At 36.9% G+C, this 16,946-nt stretch overlaps 1 protein-coding gene across 6 annotated transcripts in view; it reads right to left on the reverse strand.

Moving 5' to 3' along the window:
- The window catches only part of LOC150109418 (basement membrane-specific heparan sulfate proteoglycan core protein-like), a 1,783,738-nt gene that overhangs the window by 1,109,958 nt on the left and 656,834 nt on the right, over positions 1 to 16,946 (reverse strand). For all 6 annotated transcript variants that reach the window (XM_090413063.1, XM_090413041.1, XM_090413033.1 and 3 more), the window contains one exon: positions 3,533 to 3,643. In XM_090413063.1, the coding sequence (XP_090269189.1) occupies positions 3,533 to 3,643 (111 nt within the window). The remainder of the gene's footprint in view (positions 1 to 3,532; positions 3,644 to 16,946) is intronic.

The raw sequence follows: 16,946 nt of genomic DNA on the forward strand, positions 1-16,946 counted from the left end.
TTGTGTATGGGAGTGCAATATCCAGGAAAAGGAAAGTCACTAGTGGAGTGCCTCAGGGGTCTGTTTTAGGGCCATTCTATTTAACTTGCATATTAATGATATTGGCGAAGATTTGGATGGAGATATTCAGTTGTTTGCAGATGATGCAAAGTTGGGACGAACCATAAAGAGTAGTGAAGATATTGTGGCCTTGCAAGAAGACTTGAATAAATTGAGTGATTGGGCAAGCAAATGGGGATGTGAGTTCAATGTTTTAAAATGTAAGGTTTTAAAATTTGGAAAACAAAGATGGGATGCAGAATTTATGCTTGGTGAGAATATATTGTTGGAAGTAGAGGAAATAAGTGATCTGGGGGTGATAGTGGATAAGGATCTAAAATTTAGGGGACACATCGCCAAAATTGTGAAGACAACACAAAGACTTCTGGGAATGAGGCGGAGGACACTGACGTGTAGAAGTAGGGAGATTCTTGTTCCATTGTATAAGGCTTTTATTAGGCCACACATTGACTATTGTGCCCAGATTTGGTCACCTGGTTTTCAGAAGGATGAAGAGATGTTGGAAATGGTCCAAAGGCGACTGACTAAGGTAGTTTCTGACCTCTGGAATGTCGAGTATGAGGAAAGATTGAAAAGATGTAATTTGCAGAGTCTAGTGGAGAGAAGGAAGAGGGGAAGATATGATAGAGACCTACAAGTTGGTAAGGGGTTGTTATAGGATCAATGGTGGAGAAGTTCTACAGAGAATAGTGGTAGATCAGGGGAGAATCAGAGGTCATCCCTGGAAACTGTATAAAGAGGGTGTGAGTAGGGGAGTGAGAGGCAGGTTTTTTTCGTGCAGAGTTGTGAGTGATTGGAATGCCTTACCTGAGAGTGTGGTGTCTGCAAGGAGTTTGAATGTGTTTAAGACACGATATGATGAGATGTGTGCGAGATAAACGGACCTCCTAGATGAGTCTTTGACTCCATGAGATCTTGTTTAATAATAATAATATGCAACTGCAAGGCTATTGGTTATGAAAAGCTTAAGGGACAGCTCGGAGATATTGCACTGAATGAGAAGTAAAGCAAAAGAAGCAAATGCTGCTTGAGAATTGGCATGGCGAGAGTAAATTTACTCCTCAAAAGTGGTGATAAGAGTGAGGTTACAAAATTTTAGGCATATCTATGTATTTGGATTCATGGTTAAAGTGTTGGAGAGAGCAAAGGATACAGAATAGAGTTGATAACAGCAGTGGTCTCCACAATAGTTTTTTTTTTTTTTTTTTTTTAAGGAAGTCAATGTTGTATCAATTTAATTTTCTACTACAAGAAGGTGATGAGTACTGTGGATGATATATATGTTATGGTTAAAGTGATAAACTGGGTTATTATTAATAATTACCGGTTAAAGTGAATAATTCCTAGAGGAGTCCGGTTAATATAATAAAAACATGTTTATAGGTTTTCATTTTCAATAGAAATTATAACAGCTTTCGTTAGTTTAGTTTAGGTTTAGTTTATAATGAAAAAAGTAAGGAAAGTACTTTTTTTGTACTCAATGAAATCAGAAATCATTGTAAACTAACCTAACCTAAACTAATCTTAACTAACCTGGATGGCGCATGTTGAACCAGAGTGTAGTCGTAGTTTGTCATGGGCATAGTAATGGGGATGAAAGATGAACATTGTTGTGGGTCAAGCTTAATGACGGTGGGCAGATAAATGGGGATAACAAATAAAAGTTGTTGATGGCAGATGAATGGGGATAATAGATAAATGTCGTTGCTGTACCTCTTTCCTCATCAATGGAGAAAAACCCTGATCAGTTTCTCTCTGATTTATCTGTTATCCCCATTTATCTGCCCATAACTTTTATTTTGTTACCTCCATTTATCTGCCAGCAATCATTAAGCTGGTGGAGAGAAGAAGAGAAGAATTACTCCCATTTATCTGCCCACAATAACAATGTTCATCTTTCATCCCCATTAATATGCCCACGACAAAATACGACTACACTCTGGTTCGACATGCGCCATCCAGATTAGTTTAGACTAGTTCAGGTTAGGTTATAATGATTTCTGATTTCATTGAGTGCAAAGGAAGTACTTTCCTTACTTTTTTCATTATAAAGTAACCTAACCTAAAGCAACCATTATAAAGTAAGCTAACCTAAACTATCCTAACCTAATAAAGGTTAGGATAGTTTAGGTTAGGTTAGTTTATAATGATTTCCGAGTAATAAAGGTTAGGTTAGTGTATAACGATTTCTGATTTCATTGAGTGCAAAAGAAGTACTTTCCTTACTTTTTTCATTATAAACTAACCTATCCTAACCTAAGCTGTTATAATTTCTATTGAGAATGAGAACCTATATATAAAACCTATAAACATGTTTTTATTACATTTACCAGACTCTTCTAGGAATTATTCACTTTAACCGGTAATTATTAATAATAACAGGATTTACCACTTTAACCGTAACATACACACACACACACAGTGGTATACTTTGATTCTGCAAAGAATCATAGATTACTACAAAAGTTGATAACTAAAGTGGAAAGATGACGTTAAATACTAGATTATTGATAACATCTGGGAGTGCAAAATCTGGAAATTTTGCAAATCTGGAGAAGTGCAAAATTTGGGAGAGTAAATTGATACAATATGAAGTGCTAGAAGACCAAAATATAAGTGACATCTATATGTGGACATTATTTTAGCATCATGATAGATAACAGATTAACGTGGAGGAAAATTGTCAATAGGAGGTTAGTAATGATATAATATTTTGATTCAGTACCATCATATCCTCTACTGATATAATGTTTTGATACAGTACCATCATATCCCCCATCTAAAGGTGCATATCAGGAATTTGAAGATAAGGAAGTAACTCCTGAGACTAAGTGCAGTGTGGTACTCAATCAAATATTGCATAAACATCATACATAAATAAAACATTCAAACAGAAGTACTGCCCATGCTTCACTAGATAATATGCAATCCACTGAGAGGATGTCATTTTAACTATACAAGTTATTAGTCCTCTATATGATTGATTCCCTTATAGTCCAATCAAAGAATATCATTTTCACTGGATATTATTCCTTTAAGTTTTTGATATAAGCACATCTAAACTAGTTATACTACACCAAAATTTGTGTTACAAAAATTCGTTGATAAGCAAAAAAAGTGGAAATATGTTAGAAACATGTAGCTAAAGAACCAATATCGAAAGGATGAAATTTGCTGCTATATGAAATTTATCAGTAACAGCAGAGAGAGAGAGAGAAAAATAAAGGACAATCCTAGGAAATCATGTAAGATTATGGTTAGTAAGGGAATGACTATATTTTTGTTAGTTTAGTGAATGAGTGGATAAGCTGCCAGAGACAATAGAGTGCTTTGTCAGTGAATAAGTTAAAGGAGAAGTATGATAGATATCTGATCAATAATAGCTATAAAGAATTGCTGGCAACAGGTCTTTGTGAACAATAGAGATGCCCATATAATAATAATAATTTGGAAAAATGATAAAGTAACTTACCACAGTCTGCTTCATCTGAATAGTCACTGCAGTCAAAATTTCCATCACATCGCTGAGAACGTTCTAAACACTGTGTATTGGCACATACATATTGGCCAGGCTGACAGGCCCCTAATCAAATACAAAGTAAAATATCATGAATGACAGTCCGCATAAATCTCTTCTCTCACTCTCAAACACACAGACACACACAAGTATTAAAAAATTTAGTCAGCAGGGCTAAAATGCTAATTACTTCATTAATGATAGCATCCTGACAGGAATAGAGATGGAAAGCTATGATGCATTTCATAAAGATAGAAAGAATAAAAAGGAAGGTGGAGTGCTATTGACGAAAAAGAGTTATGTCCATACAAGATAGAGGTGCAAGGGAGAAATAGTGATAGTGGTTTTAAGGTAGTATGGTGTGAGATAGAGGTGAATAAAATGAAATACTTTGTTTGCTGTTGCTACAGAATTGGTAATGTGAAGAGTAGTGACCAGATAATGTATAAGCAAATTAGCCATGCAAATAGGAAAAGGGTGATCGTTACAGGTGATTTTAATTATGGCAATATAGATTGGAATGATGAGTTAGCAAATGGAAGTAAAGAAAACAAATTTCTTTAGTTTTGAGAGACAATTACCTAAGGCAGTATGTGACACAGAGCACTTGAGGATTGAGGTCCTTGGATTTGATCATATCACACGATGTTTTTATAAATGAGATGTCAAATCTTCCCTGCAGTTGGTGAGAGTAACTATGAAGTGATTACCTGGGCAGTTGCCAACCATGTCAGTACTTCTGTGTGGAAGAGAATAAGTGGAACTACAAGGCTGGTGACTATGAGAAGCTAAGGAGACAGCTTGACCTACAGCATGAAATAAGGAATTGTATGAAAAGGAGATCAATGCTGCTTAGGTGATATTTAAGATCTGTCTAGTAGAAGTAGTGTTGAAATGTATTCCAAGGGTCAGAAGGTTAAATAAGGTAGGTGTGAAATGGATGAATGAAGAAGTTATGCATGCAATACTGAGAAAAAAGGCATTATGGATCCAATATAAAAAGTGTGATAATAATCAATTCCATCAGGAGAGGAGGGTGACTTGGTTGGTAAAGGTAGCAAAAGTGAAGTATGAGCAGCAGTTAGCTAATGAAGTCAAAAAACCACTGAGTTCTTTTGATATACAACTAGCAAAAATAAGAATGATTATGGTAGGATGGCATTGATTGGAGAAAATGGTATAAGGACAACTGCTGCGAAGGATATAGCTGAGATTTTTAATGAGCAGTTAAAGATCTTTCATCCTTATGATGACATCAGGGAGAGTTTGAGAGCATTGGATGAGGAGAAGAGACTGACTGTGAGTGAGGAAGAGGTCTATGGGGAATGAAGCAAATTTAATATTAATAAGGGTGTGGGACTTTATGATATATCACCATAAATTCTGAAGGAATGTGCCAGGGAGTTGACATCTGCCTTGATATATTTGTTTAATATGAGTCTTGCATTAGGTAAAGTTCCAAAGGAGTGGAAGAAAGGCAAGATTATGCCAATTCATAAGGGAAGCGACAGAACTCAAGCATCAAATTATAGGCCTGTGTGTTAGTCGTTGTGGCTAAAATCTAGGAAAGACTGATGAGAAGCAGGATCCAAAATTAGGTCAACAACAGTGGTATTATCTTTGATGGACAACATGGATTTGCTAATGGGGGAGGGTCATGTTTTAGTAATATTCTTCTTCAGCACTACAGCCCCATCTAAGGCCTTGGCCTCCCATTTTTGGGTTTCATAACTCACTAAGAGATGGGGTAATTACCCCCATGCTGTTTTAGTAATCTTATTATTAAAGACTAGTGAATTGGATTGGAGATTGGCTGTCTGAAAGGTAACAGCAAGTTGTGTATGGGGGAGCACCAAGAAGAAAGTCACTAGTGGTGTACCTCAGGGGTTTGTTTTTAGGGACATTGCTGTTTAACCTGCATATTAATGATATTGGGTAAGATTTGGATTGGGGATATCCAATTGTTTGCAGATGATGCAAAGTTAGGACAAACCATGAGGAATAGAGAAAATGTTCTGGCCTTACAAGAAGACTTGAAGACTGAGTGAATGGGCATTGGATTGGGGATACCAAGCACTGCAAAATGAAAGGTTTTAAAATTTGGGAAAAAAAGATGGGATGTAGAATTTACACTTGGTGAGGATATAGTGTTGGAGGTGGATGAAATAAGAAATGTTGGAGTGATGTTGGATAAGGATCTAAAATTTAGAGGAACCATTGCCATAACATGCCAATGTCCTCTAAATTTAAGGAAATTCTGATTGCATTGTATAAGGCTCTGATTAAGACACATATAGACTACTATGCATAAATTGGTCAGCTGGTTTACAAAAGGATGAAGAAATGTTGGAGAAGGTCCAGAGGTGATTGACCAAAACAGTTGATTATCTCTGATAAGTTGAATATGAAGAAAGGTTGAAATTATGCAATTTGCAGAGTCTAGTGGATAGGATACATCAAAAAAGTGTACATATTAGGAATTGCAGAAACTCATTGGAAGAACAAAGGACATTTCTCATTCCAAATGAGAAAATTGCATTTATCTTGCTGACTCAGATTCATCAAGTAGAAATGGCATTGCCATAATAATCACAGCAGACCTTTGAACAAATAAGTACAGTCATCCCTCGACTTACGTCTGGGTTCCGTTCCATCTGGCAGGACATAAGTCGATACATTAAATCAGCAGATTTATAGGGGTTAGGGACTTAGCCATAATAAGTATACTGTCATTTTAATTTTTAAACCTTATAAAACTGAACTGTGTGTTACCGCCACTATAAAACAGGAGAATAATCATCCAAATATTCCTCCACAATCACATCTTCATTACCTTTTCTGTGTGAACAATCAGGCTGTGGTTCTCTTCTGGTGTAACCTTTGTTTTTTTGATGAAAATGTCCAATGTGCTTTGCTGATTCCTCTTCTTCTTTTCATCATAAATTTGTTCATAGCAAGAAATGCATCATGTACTTTTGTTTCTATTATTAAATAGCTAAATAATAAAGTAACACATAAAAACCACAGTGATATCTTTAATTAGAAAAAGGACAGATATTTCGTACTAAAATTAATAGTACATCTTCAGTGTCTGTAACAGTAATGGAATACAGGCAAAACGTTTGGTGGATCACCTATTAAAATACAATTGTTACCACATGCTAGGAAATAATAGAAATAACAAATTTAATCTATTAAGATAAATGGTTTTTTACATAAGATAAAAGTCTCCCAGATCTTTGAGAGAGAGACAAGATCTGGGAGACTTTTATCTTATGTAAAAAACCATTTATATTAATAGATTAAATTTGCTATTTCTATTATTTTGTAGCACGCGGTAACAATTGTATTTTAATAGGTGATCCACCAAACGATTTGCCTGTATTCCATTCCTATTACAGACACTGAAGATGTACTATTAATTTTAGTACGAAATATCTGTCCTTTTACTAATTAAAGATATCACTGTGGTTTTTACGTGCAACTTTATTATTTAATTACTATGCCACAGGTTCCACTAAAAATTAGTAGTATTAAATAGCGTTCAATATTGGGATCCATATCCTCAGTCATTTTGAGAACATCGCTAACTGCAAAGAACATTTCTGCAAGACCTTTCACTGTAAATTTTTAACTACCTCTTCTTTTTCTCGTTTTTCCTCTTCTGCAACAGTTGTTCCTCCAGTTTGACCAATTCTTCATTTGTCAACTCTTCGGGGGGAACTTTCTATGAGTTGAATTATGTGTCATCATTCACTTAGAGATTCGGATTGTTTGATAGGCCCATTATTACAAACTTCCAAAATCATGCACAAACCTTTTTAATGTGTTTTTCCATATGCCACTCATACATTGAGAGGTCACTTCGTCCCATGCCACAGCAATATTTTTAATATTGCATGATAAATATTGAATGTTTTCCAGAATCATGAGTCTGGTCATTTCCTTCAGTAGTAGAAATGGCTTGTGAAAAGTTCTCCATAGATAATAAGCTTTAAACACTACAAGAACACTCCCTGATCCATCGGTTGGATCAATGAAGTAGTGTTTGGAGGGAGAAACATGACCTTGAACTTGGTGAAGATCACCGCTATGAGATGCACAAGACGGATGACCTGGAACATTATATAGAATTAATAAAATTTTAAATTCTACATTTTCTTTCACACAATAGCTTTTTATTTCATGCATAACAGTTAATTAAGGCATCCTCAAACAATTTTTGAGTCATCCACAACTACTTATTGCTCCAATAATGAACTGGGAGTATGCTTCCTGATGTTTTTGAAGATTTGTGGATTCTCACTGTGCCATATCACAAATGGTTTCAATTTATATCCAGCCACACTCAAAACAGAATCGCATTAAGAGCTTTGAAACTAGGCATAGATTTTAGCTTTTTGTGGATGAATGTCCGCTCGGGCATTTTTTTCCGAAATAAGGATGCCTCATCGATATTAAATATTTGCTGTGGCAAATAAATTTCCTTCGTAATAATTTTATCCAAATTTTCCACAAACTCCTTGGCAGCCTTCTCAGCACACGCAGATTCCTCTACATTTTCACGCTATGCAGTGAAAATGCTGCATGAATCTCATGAGCCAACCAGAAGAAGGGTTTGAATTTGTAGTCATAATCGGGTTCTGCTTTCTCCTTGAAAATGTTGAATAGACTTAGTGCTTTAGCAGTTATAGTCACAGTGCTAAGGGGGTATGCACTTTTGGATCAGGTCCTCTATCCATGATGCAAGTAGCTTTTCCATGTCACCGATAGGACCTTGTCGTTGCTTCATCACTATCATCAATTTAATGGAAGCAAATCCTTTCACAGCCTCTACAGTTTTATCCTTATTTTTCAAAATGGTTGTCACTGTAGAATGTGACCATTTGAAGTAATGTGCAATCACACTGACTGGTTTACCAGCTTCATGTTGCTTTATAACTTGTAACTTCGTTTCAAGATAAATTGCTCGCCTCTTTTTCTGATATTCTTCACAAGAGTTTTTGATTGTGCGTTTAGGGGCCAGGTTGCACAAAACATCGAAATATTTAACAATAAATACACAAATAACTCATTTCTCAAACACAAAATCAACAGAGGAACTACTGAAGACGCATACCGACTGCCGAGGGAGGTTGCCGCTGAAAGTGCTGTTGCCACTGTGCATGCTTTACCTTATGCTCACTTGCGTCTTGTTCAAAATTATAGCCGAAAATGTTATTTATTCCCTTATAAGAATAAGGGAATAAATGGCATTTTTTGTGTTATTATTCCCTTATATCCCCATGGATGTAACTCAAGGGATGACTGTACTTGGATACAATCCATTAATGATAGGATGATCTATTATTATTATTATTATTACATAAGACCTCATGGAGTCAAAGACTCATCTGGGAGGTCCTTTTATCACACACACACACACACATCACATCATACCGTGTCTTAACACGTTCGCTGCCATGCTACGTCAGCATAGTCTGTTCCTGTACGCCAAGCAATTTCACTTCTTCAAGGTCGGTACAGTAATCTCGTTGCCGGCGGTAAGCGTCATACGAGTATACTCATAGTTGGCTTGTGCAGAGCATATACCATCTATGAGAATACACAGTTTTGATGCTAGCTCCAACAAGCCAAGCATTTTCACTTCTTGAAATCCAGTATGGTAATCTTGTTGACAGCGGTAAGCGTCATACGAGTATACTCGTAGCTGGCTTGTGTAGCTGTTACCGACTACGAATATACTCGTAGTTGGCAGAGATTGTGTTAAACACACTCAAACTCCTTACAGACACCACAATCTCAGGCAAAGCATTCCAATCATTCACAACTCTGCACGAAACAAACCTATCTCTCACTCCCCTACTCACACCCTCTTTAAACAGTTTCCAGGAATGACCTCTGGTTCTCCCCTGATCTCCCACTATTATCTATAGAACTTCACCATTGATCTTATAACAACCCCTTACCAACTTGTAGGTCTCTGTCATATCTTCCCTCTTCCTTCTCTCCACGAGACTCTGAAAATTACATCCTCTCAATCTTTATTCATACTCAACATTTTCCAGAGGTCAGAAACTACCTTAGTCAGTCGCCTTTGGACCTTTTCCGACATCACTTCATCCTTCTGAAAAACCGGTGACCAAATCTGGGCACAATAGTCCATGTGGGGCCCAATCAAAGCCTTATACAACAAACAAGAATCTCCCTACTTCTACATGTCAGTGTCCTCTGCATCATTCCCAGAAGACTTTGTGTTATCCTCACAATTTTGGCAATGTCCCCCCTAAATTTTAGATCTTTATCCACCATCACCCACAGATCTCTTATTTCCTCAACCTCCAACAATATATTCTCACCAAACATAAATTCTGCATCCCATCTTTGTTTTCCAAATTTTAAAACATTACATTTTGCAATATTGAACTCGCATCCCCATTTCCTTACCCAATCACGCAATTTATTCAAGTCTTCTTGCAAGGCCACAGCATCTTCACTACTCTTTATGGTTCGTCCCAACTTTGCATCATCTGCAAACAACTGAATATCTTCATCCAAATCTTCGCCAATATCATTAATATACAAGTTAAATAGTAATGGCCCTAAAACAGACCCCTGAGGCACTCCACTAGCGACTTTCCTTTTCCTGAATATCGCACCCCCATACACAACTTGTTGATACCTATCAGATAGCCAGTCTCCAATCCAATGCACTAATCTAATATCCAACCCCATCTGCTCTAGTCTGACTGTCAACTTATCATGAGGTACTCTATCAAAAGCTTTTGCAAAATCCAAGTATATTACTATGTATACTTCTCCTCTGTCCAAGGAAGCAGTCACTTTATTGTAATAAGTAAGTAGATTACTAAAACATGACCTCCCTTTAGCAAATCCATGCTGTCCATCAAAGATTATACCATTGTTGTCAACCCAACTCTGAATCCTAGTTCTCACAAACTTCTCCAACAACTTAACTACAGCACCTGACACAGAGATAGGCCAATAGTTTGATGATTGAGTTCGATCACCTCCTTTATGAAGTGGCACAATCTTTCCCTCCTTCCACTCTTTAGGAACTTGACCAAGTGCAAGACTCATATTAAAAAAATATGCCAAGGCAGGTGTCACCTCTCTGGTACATTCCTTCAGAATACGAAGTGATATATTATCAAGTCTACCCCAGCCTTATTTACATCTAGTTTACTCAACTCCCCAAACACCTCTTGCTCACTTACAGTCAGTCTCTCCTCCCCATCATCAACTGCTCTCAATCTCTCCATGAAGTTACATTCACAAGATTGAAAGATCTTTATGAACTGCTCGTTAAGTATCTCCACCACACATTCTGCAACAGCTGTCTTTATACCATTTTCTCCAATCAATGTCATCCTTCCATAATCATTCTTTCTTTTGCTGGCAACATATCGAAAGAACTCCCTAGGATTATTTTTGGCTTCATTAGCTAACTGCTGTTAATACCTCTCATTAGCGACTCTCACCAACCTAGTCACCCTCCTTGCCTCGTCTTTGTAGACGTCATGAAATTGGTTACTTCCTCTTCTCTTATGCTGCCTCCACAATGCCCTTTTTCTCTGTACCGCATGCTTAATCTCTTTATTCATCCATCTCACACCCACCTTATTTAACCTTTTCACCCTTGGAATACATTTAGACATTGCATCTACTAGATAGTTTTTGAAAATCCCCCAAGCTACATTGATCTCTTTTCCAGCTAACTCCTCATTCCAGGCTACACCCGCAAGCTGTCTCCTGGGCTCTTCATAATCACCACCATTGTAGTTCCACATATACCCTTTTCTCACAGGGATCCTTGCACTGCTGGCAACCACCCAGGTAATCACCTCATGGTCACTTTCACCAATTGGTGGATGATTTGTCACCTCATTTACAATTACATCCCCTGATGAGATGACCAAATCCAAGACCGTTAATCCTTGTGTGTCCTCTGTTACATACTGTCTGAGGTAGTTATCCTTCAATAACTCAAGAAACTCATTTTCTTTACTTCCAGTTGCTATCTCTTCATTCCAGTCTATATTGCCATAATTAAAATCACCCATAATGATCACCCTTTTCTTATTTGCTTGGCAAATAATCTCAATAAGAATCAACTGCAACCTTGTTCTTGTCGCTCTCTTTCAGATATATGCACCAACATGTGATGCAGATGTAGAAACAATTTAAACTTTTTATGAACAACTTAATGCTACCATTGAAGCAGTATCCAAAAAAGATGATTTCATTGCAAAAGTTGGGAAATGAGTAGACAGCCACAATAAAAATGTTCTAGGCTCCTTTGGCCTTGGTCGTCAAAATTGTAGAAAGAAATGCTGATAAACTTCTACATAGAGAAAAGACTGGCTATAACCAATACCTTCTATAAACATCACAATCATAGATTATACACATTGAAATCACCTGGGGACAAAACATAATCAAATTGACTATATTTTAATCAACAAACAATGGAAATTGCTGTTACGTGACACCTTGAGAAAGTCCAAAACTCGTCATGGTAGGGCACTCTACTTCCCTAAATGCATCTCGCTCTCTCTCTCTCCACTGCTACTTAATTCTCTTACTATGACACAATTACCATCAATGCCATCTACCACCCATCACCAACATAGTATTTTTTTTTGTCTGTAAATTGAGTTGGCACTGAAGAAAACTCAAGCATGGAAAAGTTCCAGGGTATGATGAAATATCAAGTGAATTACTTAAGAATCTAGGATATAATGGACTTGACAATTTGCATAATCTTTGCGACAAAATTTGGAAAATAGCTGAATGGCCTGGAGATTGGGCCAGATCTATATTTTTGCCACTATACAAAAAGGGAGCACCAGTAACTACAACAACTATAGAACTATTTCCTTAATCTCACATGCAAGTAAAATGTTGCTATATATAATTAAGGAAAGAATGAAAAATTTTATTGAACATCAAATTCCAAATGAACAGGCAGGTTTCAGAGCTGGGAGAGGAACCAGAGACCAAATTGCAAATTTGAGACATCGAATTGATGCATAATAAAAACACCCAAGTTCAAAATCCCGATGTATCTGTGCTTTGTGGATTATACAAAGACTTTTGATTGTGTTAGCTGGGATGCGCTGTGGAAAATCTCAAGAAAAATGGGAATTCCAGAACACTTGGAGCAATTAATAAAACAACGTTATAAGAAGAACTTAGCGGCAGTGAAAATTGACAAAAATACCTCATAATGGTTCCAAGTAGAAAAAGCCTTGAGACAAGGCTGCATCCTTTCTAACTATTCTAGAGCTTTCCTTATTATATGCTCTTCATAGATGTTAAATAGGGGAAAGGTAGAATCTCAATTAAGGAAAGAAAAATAAACAATCTTAAATATGCCGATAACACAATACTAATAGCCACTAGCATGGAAGTACTAAAATTACTAATAATGAGAGTTAAATGGAAGACCATAAATGTGGTTTAAAAATCAACAATGCTAAGACCAAATATATGGTATTAAGAAAAAAGAGAACTCTCAATGCAAAATTGATCTAGAAAAAGTTGAACAGTTTGTATATCTTGGAGCACTAAAAAAATAAAGGCTGTAAATCTGAGATTGAAAGAAGAATTGCTATGAGGGAGAGAGACAATGACAACTACAGAAGATCTGGAAAGACAGAAAGATCTCCTTAACATGTGGAATTATAAGGCAGGTGATTATAATAGTCTAAGATATCCACTTGGGGCAGTTCCATGGAAGGTGGAACTGGAAGGACAGGATATCATCAAAAGAATATTTATTAGTAGCAATAGGAAGCTGGATTCCACGAGTGAAGAAGCAGACACAAATTGGTGTAAAGTGGATGAAGAACAATATCAATCAGGAACTGCAGGTGAAAAAGAGATTATGGATGAGATATAAGGAGAGGGGTGGAGAGCAAATGTATGAAGAATATAAGACTCAGGCCAGGAGAGTGACTAGTATGGTGAGGAAGGCAAAACTGGAATATGAGAAGAGATTAGCACTAAGATCCAAAAAATATCCTAGGGAATTTTTTAGCTATGTGGCCAGTAGAAAGAGAAATGATTGTGGAAGAATGACATTGTGGGATAAAAATAGGAACAGAGTGACTGATGCAAAAGACATAGTGGAGTTGTTCGATGATCACTTTATTGGAGTATTTCATCCTGGGGAAGAAGGTTTTAATACTAGAGGGGATAGGGCAGATTGGAGGTGCAAGAGGAGTGAGTGTTTCAAATACTGAGTACTCTGGATGTCAGTAAACAGAAGGACTGGATGGTATTTCACTATTGGGTTTTGAGAAAATGTGCTCAAGAACTAAAGAACAGATGAGGGTAATGTTATCTGTGAGAATCAACATGGATTTGTTAAGGGGTGCTCTTGCTTAAGTAATATGATTGCCTTTTACAATAAAGTGACAAGAGCAGTTGAGGGAAAAGGCAAGATGCCTTTTTTTTTTCTGGATTTTGCAAAGGCATTTGACAGGGTGCCACATGCTAAGCTGATATTTAAGTTACAGCACATGGGTTTAGGTGTCAGGTTAGTTAACTGAATTCAGGATTGGCTGTCTGATAGGTATCAGAGAGTTGTGTATGGTGGGGGCAATATCAAGGAGCAGATTGTGAAGAAGGTTACAAGTGGGGTTCCACAGAGCTCAGTACTGAGACTTGCATTGTTTAACATTTATATCAATGAGATTGTCAATAGATTGCAAGGGGATATTCAGTTGTTTGCAGATGATGTGAAGCTGGGAAGGGTTATTAGTAATAGTACTGATGTGGTGGACTTACAAGAGGATTTGAATAAAATAAACAGTTGGACAAATGGATGGGGATGGTGTCAGTTTAATGCAGCAAAATGGAAAGTCTTGAAGTTTGAGATACATCGATGGGAGGCTGCATACTCTGTTGGAGGAGCTGTTCTGGAGGAAGTAGGGGAGGGAAGAGATATGGGGGGTGATGATTGATGGAGACCTGAAATTCAGGGAACATATTGCAAAGGTTGTGAAGGTAACCAGAGGATTGCTGCAATACTGAGAAGGACACTGACCTGCAAAGATAAAAGGGTTATCATTCCATTGTATAAGACCCTTATCAGACCATACTTCGACTATTGTTCTCAAATTTGGTTTCCAGGATTTGAAGGGGATAAATTAACTGTGGAAAGGGTACAGAGGCTGATAACAAAGATGGTTTCAGGACTCTACAATGTTAGTTATGAGGATTGGCTGAGGGAATGTGGTCTGTCAAATTTGGTAGATAGAAGGAGAGCTGATATGATTGAGACTTTTAAACCTTTGAGAGGTAGTAACAGGTTTGACACTGGGGAGGTTTTGCTTGGTGGAACAGCAGGAAGGACTGATGACAAGGGGTCATCCCTGAAAGTTGCAAAGGAAGCTGTGAGCAAGAGGGTGAGGAGTGGTTTCTTTGCATGGAGGAACCATGGAATGCATTGCCTGATAGAGTCGTGAGAGCAAGAACAGTCAATGAGTTCAAGGAGTGGTATGATAGACTGTTTCCTAGAAAGGACATCCTGCGATGAGTCTCGACTCATCGTAGGATTCCTGAATCATAATATCCACCAAAACTTTGCTAGTAACAGCCTTATATTTCCAATTGTCCTATATGGTTCAGATTCATAGACACTAAATAAAACAGATAAAGAAAGATAATTCCTTTGAGTTGTGGTGTTGGAGAAGAGACTTGAGGATTTCATGGATAGAAAAAGAACTAATGATAACATAATATCACACCTGAACATTAAAAAATGGCTAAGTGATATTGTTGATAAGAGAATACTTCAATACTTTGGCCACATATCTCAAAGGAAGAGTGATAATCTAGAGAAGAAGATGATCATGGTGCAGGGCAAGGTAGAAAGAAACAGAAAGAGGACATCTATGGTACAGATCAAGATCATGATCAAATCCCAAAACTATGGGGTATTTCGCGGAGAAAGCTTCAGCTGCCACAAAAGAAAAAAGGAAATGAAGGAACATTGTTGACAAGGTCATGAGTCCTCAGACATGAGAAGACCGAAGAAGAAGTGGATCGGAGGAAGGGGGTTGATAGAGATGTACAAGTTAGTCAGGATTTGTTATAGGATTAACGTTGAAGAGGTTTTTCATAAAATGGCAGGAGAACAAGAGGTCATCCCTGGAAGCTATATAAGGAGGGTGTGAGCAGGGGAATGAGAAGCAGGAGTTGTAAATGATTGGAATGCATTTCCTGAGTGTGGTGTCTGCAAAGTATTTGAATGTGTTTAAGGTATGGTATGATGAGCTTTGTGTATGAGAAAAGGGAACTCCTAGATGAGTCTGACTCCATGAGTTCTTGCAGTAATAACAATAATTAATACATAAACAATTCATTGTTTTAATCTAAGCAGGAAATATCCCATGTTGAAAACATTTAAAAATTAAATCACACCAAAAGGAACTACATCAGTCAATATTTTTAAATAAACTAATGTAATTATGTCTTATCACTTGGTAATTAATTCAAATAATTCAATATGGTGTTTGCACAATTAAGAACCCGTAATTCAGATGAATACAAGTTAGGACTATTAGTAAATTAATGGCGAATGTTGGTCGATTGGTAGAGCCTCTGCTACTAATGGCTCAATTAAGTAAGTTTGAGCGCGGTTAGTAGTTGGAAGGGGACCAATCGTTCGATGCTGTCGGCACACTCTCCCTCGATGAGTCTTTGGACTCCCTGGAGGTGTCAAAAAAAAAAAATAATAATAATAATAATAATAATAAATAATGAATATTTCACTTTGTAATTGATTCAAGTAATTGAATATGGTTTTTGCACAATTAAGAACTCATAATTGATGAATTATGGTCTATTAGGTCTATTAGTAAATAATAAATATCTCATTGATCTGAATAATTGTAGTTGCATTTATATCAGACAAGAACATATTTACTGACTGAAGTTTCTGGAACAAAAAACCTACATAGACACTGGAATGAGATAAATAATTTCTGACAAAATTAATTGTAAAGGACATTTATGTTCTTATCTTTGTCCAAGCAGAATAAAAACTGAAATACAGGTATGAAAATTCATTCAAAACAGGAGCAACAATCTCACTGAGTCAAAGAGTATATGCCATGCAAAGAAGATGCATGGGAAGGAATTCAACTATGCTGTCTCTGTTGTTCTATTTTTGGTTTGTTAAAGTTAATTCTCAATGGCATTGAGGGGAATAATGGACATTGTTTGTCCATTATTTCCCTCAATCCTTGATGATCATTAATGGTTGATTAACAACTGAAACAACTTAGTTTATAATGGATCTAAGTGGTGGTAGTAGTAGACAAATACTCTAAGTGAA

Source organism: Typopeltis vanoorti, chromosome 2, assembly GCF_054136105.1.
Source record: "Typopeltis vanoorti isolate ZY-2024b chromosome 2, IOZ_Tvanoo_1.0, whole genome shotgun sequence".
Lineage (NCBI taxonomy): Eukaryota > Metazoa > Arthropoda > Arachnida > Uropygi > Thelyphonidae > Typopeltis > Typopeltis vanoorti.